This window comes from Cyprinodon variegatus, unplaced genomic scaffold (assembly GCF_000732505.1).
Source record: "Cyprinodon variegatus isolate N-32 unplaced genomic scaffold, C_variegatus-1.0 Scaffold730, whole genome shotgun sequence".
NCBI lineage: Eukaryota > Metazoa > Chordata > Actinopteri > Cyprinodontiformes > Cyprinodontidae > Cyprinodon > Cyprinodon variegatus.
Genome location: NW_015151183.1, coordinates 57,383 through 67,940, shown reverse-complemented (window position 1 = coordinate 67,940; position 10,558 = coordinate 57,383). Strand labels below are relative to the sequence as shown.

The 10,558-nt window shown below is 41.8% G+C and overlaps 1 protein-coding gene across 1 annotated transcript in view; it reads left to right on the top strand.

Moving 5' to 3' along the window:
* LOC107097880 (mucin-5AC-like) overlaps nt 1–10,558 on the top strand; it is a 31,813-nt gene that overhangs the window by 16,613 nt on the left and 4,642 nt on the right. The window contains exons 5-11 of the mRNA XM_015395215.1: nt 1,491–3,122; nt 3,153–3,440; nt 4,681–5,015; nt 5,523–5,670; nt 5,766–5,877; nt 7,790–7,910; nt 9,218–9,548. Of these exons, the coding sequence (XP_015250701.1) occupies nt 1,491–3,122; nt 3,153–3,440; nt 4,681–5,015; nt 5,523–5,670; nt 5,766–5,877; nt 7,790–7,910; nt 9,218–9,548 (2,967 nt within the window). The remainder of the gene's footprint in view (nt 1–1,490; nt 3,123–3,152; nt 3,441–4,680; nt 5,016–5,522; nt 5,671–5,765; nt 5,878–7,789; nt 7,911–9,217; nt 9,549–10,558) is intronic.

Genomic DNA, 10,558 nt, shown 5'->3' with positions numbered 1-10,558 from the left:
GTATCGGTTATCGGCTTCATGAGTTTTAAAATATCGGCATATCGGATATCGGCCAAAATCCCAATATCGTGCATCCCTAATCTGAACAAATAACAGAAGTTAAGTAAACACTGAGCTTTGGTCAAACACTAAGCTCTGTCGACAGTAAGTCTAATATATAAATCCTCTGTTGCTTATAGCTCTATCTAACTGTGTTCTTCACATCCATCTTCACTCGTTATGAGCATTGGGCTTAGAAAATGGATTTTGGAAAACTTTCCTATTAATTATATCTGAAAACACTCTTTACAGCCACTTAAAGAAGCTTTATAATTACTTTCCCACAATGATCCATTTTTCATCCCATTATTCCATAATTTTCTCATCAGCGTTTGTTTGTTTCTATAATTTCATCATAATCAGGATAATGTCTCTCTGAAATTATTGGAGGTTTCTGAACCTCCATTGTCAGCACAGGAGGAAAACCCAATGTTCATCAGCATCCCATGTGCAGAACCTGGACCACATCAAGCCTTCCACGTCATTAATCATGTGCTCACAGGCTAATAAAGCACAGCTAAACCCAGAGATATTTAGTGCTGCTTAGAGTGCCCAGGTCTTTGTTGCCAAGTAGTGTTTGTGATAGTGGAGCCTGTTCAGAGTAGCACCTGCACCTTATTGAGTGTTGCAATGATCTGACTGGTGTGGAGGCCTTGATGGTTTCAGATTTCCATCAACGACCCAAACCATGTTGTTCCACAAGCAATAACCACCATGTTGGCTCACCTTTAATGATTGTTTTCTAAGAATAACTGTACCTGAAGATTCATCTAAGACCTCAGCTAGACCTTTCAAACGCACTCTGGTTATATTGTATCTAAAACCAGTGTAAAAAAAGAGTATTTAGGTTTTAATGAGGCGACTTATCGGCAGAAAGAAAATGAATAGATCTCTGCACAAAAATCAAAAAGTTAACCTTTTAAATTCAACCTCATTTTGGGAAATTCTCACCTATTTTGCATAGCCAAATGGAAAAGCAAATAACTAAAGAACTGAAAGCCCTGATTACATGCCTGATACATTCACTGAAAACTTAACACCTTCTGGTTAAATTTGGGCGAGGAAAACACAGCCCAGACTGCATCAATTTAAACGTGACTCGTTTTTTTTTCTTGAAAATAATAGGTCTTTTTTTTAACAGAAGTTATAAAGACATGTTTTCTTTGGTGCTCGCTATGTCCATAAAATTAACTTGCTGGATGAATTGTGGAGAATCTAAGCTTTCAAATAATGTCTAACATGTGTATATTGGTAAAAAGTTTACCGGTGTAATTTTCATGCATTCTCAGTTATCAGTTGTAAACGCTTTAAAACGGGTCACCGGCAATGCGGTGGGTTTTGAAAACAGCTACTTCTTGGCCCCAGTAGGGTTTAATTGTAAACTCCAAACCTTAAATATTTGTTGAAATGTTTCTTGTTTATTTGTTTGCCTTCCTCATTCATCATCCCAGCTCTCTACTCTCCAGTCCGAGCCGTCCCGCTGAGACCCAGGCTTCACTCTCCCAGCAGTCACCGAGCAACAACCCCTCGACATTCCCAAGCCCTCCAACCCATCTCTGCGGCTCCATCCAGTCAGACAGTGTCCGTCAGCAAGCCGCTGACCGGGCTGAAGAGCGCTCCATCCACGCCAACCGTTCTGGCTCCATCCCCGTCCCAAAACAGCCTGGGATCTTCTTCCAACCACTTTGAGCGCTCACCGTCTGCAGCTAGGCAGCTCCAGATGATCGCCCTGTCATCTGGTCACCAGTCACAGGCGGGTGCATATGCCCACACTGTGGTGCCGTCCAAACCTGCTGAGCTGGTTGAGCTTTCCAGCCAATCAAAGAGGACTGGAAACAAGGAAGACTTGGGTCGTATTCCTTTAAAATCCCCCCCTTTACCCTCTGCTCCATCTCACTCACAGACTCTGAACAAGAAGAGAGAGCCAAAGGAGACTGAGGAGCAAGGAGACTCCAGCCGAGGAGCTAAACCCGGAGTCAGAGATGAACAGAGTGTCAGTAAAGACTTCCTGGGGGAGCAAGATGTCCACATAGAGAAGGTGAAGCAAGAGAAACTCGCTAAGATGGAGCCAAACCCTGAATCAGAGAGAGACAAGGATCCGATGGAGATAACAGAGGAAGAGGAGAAAGACAAAGAGAGGAGAGGAAAGAAAAGGAAGCTGGAGGAGGAGGAAGGAGACGCTGCCATGGATACATCTGACAGCCTGGTTGCTCGGCCTCTACATCAGAACCAGAACACAGAACCACTTTCAGCTCCTGATACCGTTAAAGACGCAAACATTGAATCAAAACCTAAGCTGGATCTCTCTCCAATCCCAGTTAAAGCTCCTCTAAAAGGACTAGTTTCAGTCAAAACTCCAGTTACAGAACCCACTCCAGTTGGAACCCCAGGCCAAGCTCCTATCAAACCTTCTGTAAAAGGACCAGTTTCCACTAGAACTCAAGCTACTGGAACAGTTCCAGTACAAACAGCTGTAACAGGACCGGTTTCAGCCAAAACACCAGTAACAGGACCAGCAACAGTCAGTACCCCAATAAAAGGACCAGCTTCGACAAGAATTCAAGTAACAGGACCAGTTTCAATCAAAACACCACTGACCGGACCAGCATCAGGTAATACCACAGTAAAAGGAACAACTCCAACCCAGTCCCCAGTGACAGAATCCGTTCCAGTTGCAACACCAGTAGCAGCACCTGGTCCAGTTGAATCACCAGTAATAGTACCAGTTCCTTTAAAAACTTCAGTGAAAGGAGCAGTACCGACTAAAGCTCAAGTTACGGGAACAGCTCCAGTCCAAACACCAGTAAAAGGACCAGCACCAGTTCATCCACCAATAAAAGGACCAGCACCAGTTCATCCACCAATAAAAGGACCAGCACCAGTTCATCCACCAATAAAAGGACCAGCACCAGTTCATCCACCAATAAAAGGACCAGCACCAGTTCATCCACCAATAAAAGGACCAGCACCAGTTCATCCACCAATAAAAGGACCAGCACCAGTTCATCCACCAATAAAAGGACCAGCACCAGTTCATCCACCAATAAAAGGACCAGCACCAGTTCATCCACAAATAAAAGGACCAGCACCAGTTCATCCACCAATAAAAGGACCAGCCTCAACCAAAACTCCAGTAGCAGTTCCTGTCCAAACACCAGTAACAGGACCAGCTCCTATTAAGACTCCTTTAATAGAACTGGTTTCAACCCAAACACAAACAAAAGGACTAGTTCTGAGCCATAAACCCGTAATAGGACCGATTTTGGTCCAACCACCGGCAACAGAACCAGTTCCTGAGAACTCGGCCCAAAGTCAGAGGCTTTCAGAACCTCAGCGGGACCTTCAGCTCAGCCAGGAGGACTTCTGTGAGAACATGTCAACTCAGTCCGACAACCAGTCAGGTAGTTCCTAAAACTATACTCACTACTTTATGGTCAGAAATGTTGTTTTCTATGCTAAATCTTTGCTTATCAGGGTCTTAGTCCTCGACCCAAATCCTTTAGAAATCTAATAACAACAGTTAATTCCCAGATCTCCACCATCTCTCTGCCCTTCAGAGCCAGATGTTTTCTATCATTAAGAAATGAAGACAGAAAAAAAAAAGATACAAAAGCCAGAATCCTCAGCTTTCATCATTCTGGTATTTGGATAATTATAAAAACCCAAATTAAATTCTTAATCTGATAGCAAAAAGCATAATTTTTCTTTCAGCTCTAAAAATGGACCCTAGTTTATTTATTTGAATTCCTTCTTTAACAAATGCTGAAGGAACAGATAAGTTGAGCTAGTCTGAGTCAACGTATGAAGTAGTGGGGAGTGGCGGCGTAGTGGTTAGGGCGTTGATCTTGGAATTCAGAGGTTCTGAGTTCGAGCCCCACTCCCTCAGACTGCCACTCTGGCTCTCTGAGTAAGACCCTTAACCCCACCCTGCTCCCCGGGCGCCGCACAATGGCTGTCCTCTGCTTCCAAAGGGGATGGGTGAAATGCAGAGGTAAATTTCTCCAATGTGAGATCAATAAAGTTCCATTAAAAAAAAGTAAAGGTATAAAAGAAAACAGTGACATCTTTACTACAGATTGTTTTTAAGGAGTTGGAGTCAAAGAAGATTCACAATCTGTGGCGAGGTCAGCAAAGGAGGAAGGTTGATAACTGTCCGTTTAGGGTTGAAACAATTTGCTGTGTCCAGGGAGCATTCACCCTTTCTGTGTGATATATAAAATAGGCTGCATTTCGCCCCTTAATGCTTTTTTTTTTACCTCAAGGAGAGCTAAAAGCTTTTCCAATAGTGATGTTATGAGATGATGCTTCAAGGCATGTGTGGAGTAGTGAGGGGGTGTTTTGCATATAAGGGATTTCCTTATTTAGGGGAGGGGCCAAAATCGATGACGTCCAATGCCTCATTACCGCCATACCACGTGACCTCTTTGAGAAGTTGTTCAGAACTTCAGAGGCATTTAAACAGCCTCGGTTTTGAGACTTATTAGGAGATTTGCAGTCAGCTGGATAAAGTTTGGGTAAAGTCTAAGAATAGATTGGTTGGAAAAAAACAATCAATCTAGTTGGTTAAAACTAATTTGGTTAGATTAAACAATATAATGATACATTTTTATTGAATCATATTTCTGTTTCTTCTCCTCCCAGCATTGTCCAGCCTTTCTTCCCAGTCTCCTCCCTCCTCCCCCTTCATCGTCACCTCGTCAGAAAACCCTCCCCCCCTGCTCCCCGCTCAGGTCACCACCCCAACTGATCTCAGCCTAACTCATCACGGGGCGGCGAAGGCTGACAAAACACCATCAGATTCCCATCACGCACCTGAAGCTGAATCTGAACCTAACTACCAATCAGAAGAGGAGTCTGAGAGCTTCAGCCAATCTCTGGGCGGCCCCTGGGAAATGAAGGCGTGGCCTGAGGGACGACAGGTTCTTACTCACCTGGTGGAGGGATTTGTCATTCAGGAGGGTCTCCAACCGTTTCCTGTAAGGACACTCAGACATAAAACAGCATATCTAACAGTTTTGCCTGATCATTTTTATATGAACAAATATAAAAGCGTTGAAAAATGCCTGAAATCGTATCCTGAAAAATAGTTTTATCATTACGGTTATTTTTTTATGTGTATATTTTATAAATTAATTGAGTTTTTTTTCCGTGTACCAGTGAGCATTACTGTTATCGGATGTTTTTTTTTTATTTTATGGTTGTTTTTTTTTTTGGCTTTTTATTTTTTTATTCTTTGAATTTGTTAACCCCACATTTTATGAATTATAATTAGTTCTTATGACCTATTGCTGCATGGGAAACACGGTTGTCTGATCACAGGCCAGTTTTAGGCAACGTAACAAAGTTAAATAAAAATTATCCAGAAAAGCCTTATTTGAATACAGTTAAGCTCTAGTTTAGATAAGAGATCAAACAGGAAATAGTCACTGGATGCACCTGTGGACCTTTGGGCTGCGCTGATCTACCTGTGTTCTGTCATCCAGGTGAACCGTTCCTCCCTGCTGGTTCCAGAGCAGGCCCCCAAACAGGAAGTGAACGGGACCAATGGAAGAGAGGCGCTGCCAGCAGTAGAGCCCATAAAGCAGACGGAGCCCTCCACTGATTCAGAGGAAGAGGACGCCGGTGATGCGGGTGAGCTTGGGAACAGTAAGGCCTGAAGGAACCACCTTGTGTCCACCTACATGAAACGCAGCAGATCCTGAACATGTCTGTTGTGTCTCGCTCAGAGTCGGGCCACAGAGATCGGACGGTGCTGCACTGTCAGTTCTGTGGGAAACGAGGCCACGCACACAACTTCATGCGGTCCAAACGCTTCTGCTCCACTTCCTGTGCCCGCGGGTAAGGCAGACTTTCTTTCTTAAAAACAAAACCAATAAGCAGAAGGAAGAAGGTTGTGGTTTCTCACCTGTAGTACTAAGCTTCCTCTATTCATTATTTCTTTATTGTTTTTCTTTCTCGGTTGCCAGAATGTTCTGTAAACTTTAACAGTGGTCTTTGTCAGCAGTTGCTCAGGCTTTCCGGACATCCTTTAAGGCAGGCATCCTCAAAGTTGGTCCTCGAGGGCCGCTGTCCTGGAGGTTTTAGAGGTTTCTCTGCTTTAGAACAGCTGATTCTGATGATTGCAGTTCAGCAAACGCCTGTTAATCAACTATTAATGTAAACCAGCTGTGCTGGAGCAGGGAAACCTCTAAAACCTGCAGGACAGCGGCCCCTGAGGACCAACTATGGGGATGCCTGCTTTGAGGTTTTTCTTTCTGACATTCAGTTCCATTCAGCGTATTTATATAACGCCATTTTACAACCCATTCCATTTCAAGACACTTTATTGGAGACAATTCAGCCAGACCTTACAATCACGTTCGTTCAACTTTTTTATCAAAGGAAATCCAGCTGATTGCATCAAGTCATCCACTTTCAAAACACGCTCCTCCTTGATGAGCTTATGGGGAAGATATTCACTGGTTTCAACAAGAACAAACCTTCAACACAACCAGACTTAGTGTAAATGGCCTTCTGCTGAGGCCAACATGGGTCGACAAGCAGACAAAGCAACGTGAAAGCACTGATCTATAACTGCTTTTCCTTGTCTGAAAAAGTAGTAATAAAATAGCTCCACAGGTGATTCTATTTGGGAAAGAAGCTGTTATTCGGATGAGCTCTAAACCAGTTTTCACGTCAAAGGGATGAAAGAGAGCACACACAGTTAGTAAAACTGAGCCCATAGCTATATTTAGGATAGAAACAGGACTAAGCACTGAAAAGCAGGTCCAACTCTGCAATCTATGACCAAAGATGTTCATGGCAGCAGCCCAGCTGATATTTCTGTCCAGGATGGAGTCACAGCCAAATAGGAACAGAGCAGATGGAGCTACTATGAGAAAAAGCAGAGAGAGCATAAAGTTAGAGGTTGAAATAGAATGAGGCAGAATAACAAGGGGTCCCTATGTCCTCCAGCAGTCTAAGCCTATAGCAGCATTACTATAGAGATAGCTCAGGATAACCTGAGACACTTTAACCATAAGCTTTAACTGAAAGGGAAGATTTAAGCCTGATTACTAAAAGATCTGCCTCCCATTCTGCTTTTGGAAATTCTAGAAACCCCTTGTAAACCTGCAGATTGAGAGTGAAGTGACTTTTTTAGGAATATAAAGAATTATCAGATCTCAGAGCAGAAGGAGGATTATAAATTCTACTCTGGATTTAACTGGAAAACAATTAAGAGAAGCTAAGAAAGGAGATGTATGATCTCTCTTTTTAATTTTTATCACAACTGTGGCTGAAGGCTTTTAACTACCGTTTGTGGTCTCCTTGATGCTGCATTTTTTTCCATATATCCTTGGAAAAAAGTCTAATGGGACAGACATCATGCCTCCATTTAACAGTGATTCCCAACCTGTGGTCCAACAAGTGAACACAGGAGGGCTTTAATGGGAAGGAAACTGAAAATATTTTTTGGAGTTTACCGATTTATTCCCTGAAATATGAAATAAGCACAGTCATTCAGACCCCTTTTAAATATTTCATAAATGTATAAAAACATTAAGGAAGTAAGTTCCTACCTAGGCTGCAGAGACACATTTGATGAGTACTTCTGGAGTCCTAGCAGTGGTAGTGGGTTTGGCAGGATGTGGTTATGTGGTGACCATGCAGAGAAGAACAGGTGTCTATGTAGATCTCAGTCTGAATCAGAGCAGCAGAACAACAAGGTCTCGACCTATCCTGTGTTAACACCTCTGGGTTTCTTTCTCAGGTTCAACGTCCGGCTGACAAAGCGCCTGAGGGCCCTGAGTGCAGGCAGCCGATCCGAGAGGCCCCGTCCCACTCTGAACCGGGCGGAGTCGGTACCTGGGAAACCACTGCTGCTGCGCTTGGTAGGAACAGCCATCTCTATACCTAACAGATAACAACACTGTACCAATCAAGTACACATTAAAACCTGGAACATGTCAATCTACTTGATTAAATACACAAAAGTATGATCTGCATGCATAACAACATTCAGTGGCAAAACAGGGATTGGGGATTGGGATATGAATTAATTGTTTGGCTCCTGTGGTTCTGTTGTAATCCTTCAGGCTGTGACATTACTTACAGTTTTAGCTATTTTTAACAATTAGATTTTACACTTATATGTTTTTTTTTTTTACTTTAGGAGAAAAAGTTGTAACCATTTAATGATTCAAATGCATTGATCTCTTTGAGATCTACTTCCCAAGTAGAAAAAGGAAAGGTGGGAAGTTTGCTCCCTCTGGTGGTGTAGTTTGTAATGGCATGTTCCTCTACCTTTAGATAATTATTGACATTTCAGATACTTAAAAAAAATAAATTCCCTTTATAACAGTTAACTTTCAGCTACTCATTTAATATGCAATATGCCATGGACAAAGGTACATTTATAAATTATTATATACTTGGCAGCTCTTTGCTGCACTTTGTTGCAATTGCAGCTTTTTTAAAGTGCTTTATAAATAAAGTATGGCATGGCATTTTATTTTACTAAAATACGAAAGAGAGTTTCATGCATATTTTAGATTTTGTAATCAAAATATTTTGGATTTGACTGTTTTTCTGTCTCTGATTATTAAAAACAAACATTGAAGAATTTATTTATATTGGAAGGATAAAAATGATTTATGCTGTGACTTAAAGGGTAGTTATTATAACTAGGTGAATAATTAACATTTTTAATATTTTTTCAATTTTAAAAAATATATAAAACATACATGCCAGAAAACATGATAAAAAATGGATGTAAAAAAACTTTAATTGTTGTAACTGCTTATTTTGTAAAAGTATAGAACTTTAAATAACTTTTATTATCAAAAATATATCTTTCTGTTGAAATACAATATAAATAATATAAAATTATTTGTTTTATTTGAAATATTACATTCTTATTTATTAATATTTGAACATCTTTGTTATATAGCTTTTTTTAAAGTTGTTTTAGTTTTATGTTTGTTTTAATTTTAACATTTTTCACGTTTTTTTGTTGTTTATATTGTTATTTATTATTCTTTCATTCTCCAGAGTAACTTTGGATCAATTCACTGTTTAGTCTGAAAATGTTTCATGGTTTAGAAGGATTCAAATGACAGTTTTTTAGAAAATGAAACCAATTTGAAGTTAAATATTGAATGAACTCGTCCGTCTCTCACCTATCCTCGACCTTCTGCAGCCTCGGGACCTTTGGAGCGCCGGGCGGCGCGAGAAGGACGGGAAAGAGAAGCCAGCGACTGCGGCAGTGGTGGAGCAGAAGGATGAGGAGGAAGACACAGACACGCAGGAGTCTCCACATGTCTTTGGGGAGGCGGAGGAAGACGATGATGATGGAGGGGAGGAGGATCCTGCTGTCGCCATGGTAGCCAGGATGGAGAGGCGAGCAGCCCGGAGAGCGAGGAGGGCGTCTGCCCCCGCCGTCTCGGCGTCGACGCCCACCACCACGTTCCGCCCCGCCCCGTCCCAGTGGAGCGTGGAGGAGGTGACCGCCTTCATCCACACGCTGCCGGGTGAGTTTCCTCCCACGCCAGAAACGGGCTGCGTGTGGCGCTCCTGCTGAGACGCTGTGGAACCAGCAGCTTGATTTACGTCTAAAGTTTGAACAGTCAGCAGATGATGGAGACTGTTTTCCTGGATCCAATCATCCAATTAGTCGTTTCGCAAAAACCTCTAAACCAGCTGCAGACTGAGGTAATTTACATCTCTCTAACCACAAACTGTCGGCCTCATTGAGCAACGGCTGGAAAAGAGATAAACCTTCAGTGATAAAATCCACCAAATCTGACTCCTCTAACCGTTTTCAGGTCTTGCAGCTTTTTTTAATTAGCTGTTGTTATCAGCAAACAAAGTTTAACTGAATAGACTCCGTTATATGAGCTTAGATCTTGTTTACATAGAAGGAGAAGAGCTGTGAGGATATCAGTAAAACAGCCGTTAAAGAGTCACCTGAGAACAAAACCAGACAGAGATCCTCTTACAGCTGAAGACATGTCCATTTGTTGGAAAAAAGTAGTTCTCTTAGAAAACTCATAATCACCATCAGAATGAGATGTGCTTATAGCAAAAACCCGAATGTTCATCTAAACATCAGCCAAACTGAGTTTAAACTGTTCCAAGCGGAAATTTGGTCTCTGCAGGTCCTAAAACTCTACAAGAGCCAGATTCACCTCTTATATATGTCATTCTGTGGCGCTTCTAAATCAGATTCAGACCAAGTGTGGGGGCATTTTTTTTATTATGGGGGAACTAAATAAAAGAATAAAACAAAAAACAGGGCAAATGTTTGTTGTTTTGATATATTAAGTGAACCAAAGGCCCACTTTGAGCTCTGAAAACCTCTGATCTAGCAGCTGAAATCTAGGATCATATTCCAAAATGCATGAAGCTAAAAATGGAGCAATGTCATTTTTAAATCATTAATGAAATAAAATAGTGAAGATAAATTAAAGGAATTGCTCCTTAACAAGAAGGTTATGGTGTTGATTCCCGACCTGGGGTCTTTCTTCGTGGAGTTTGCATG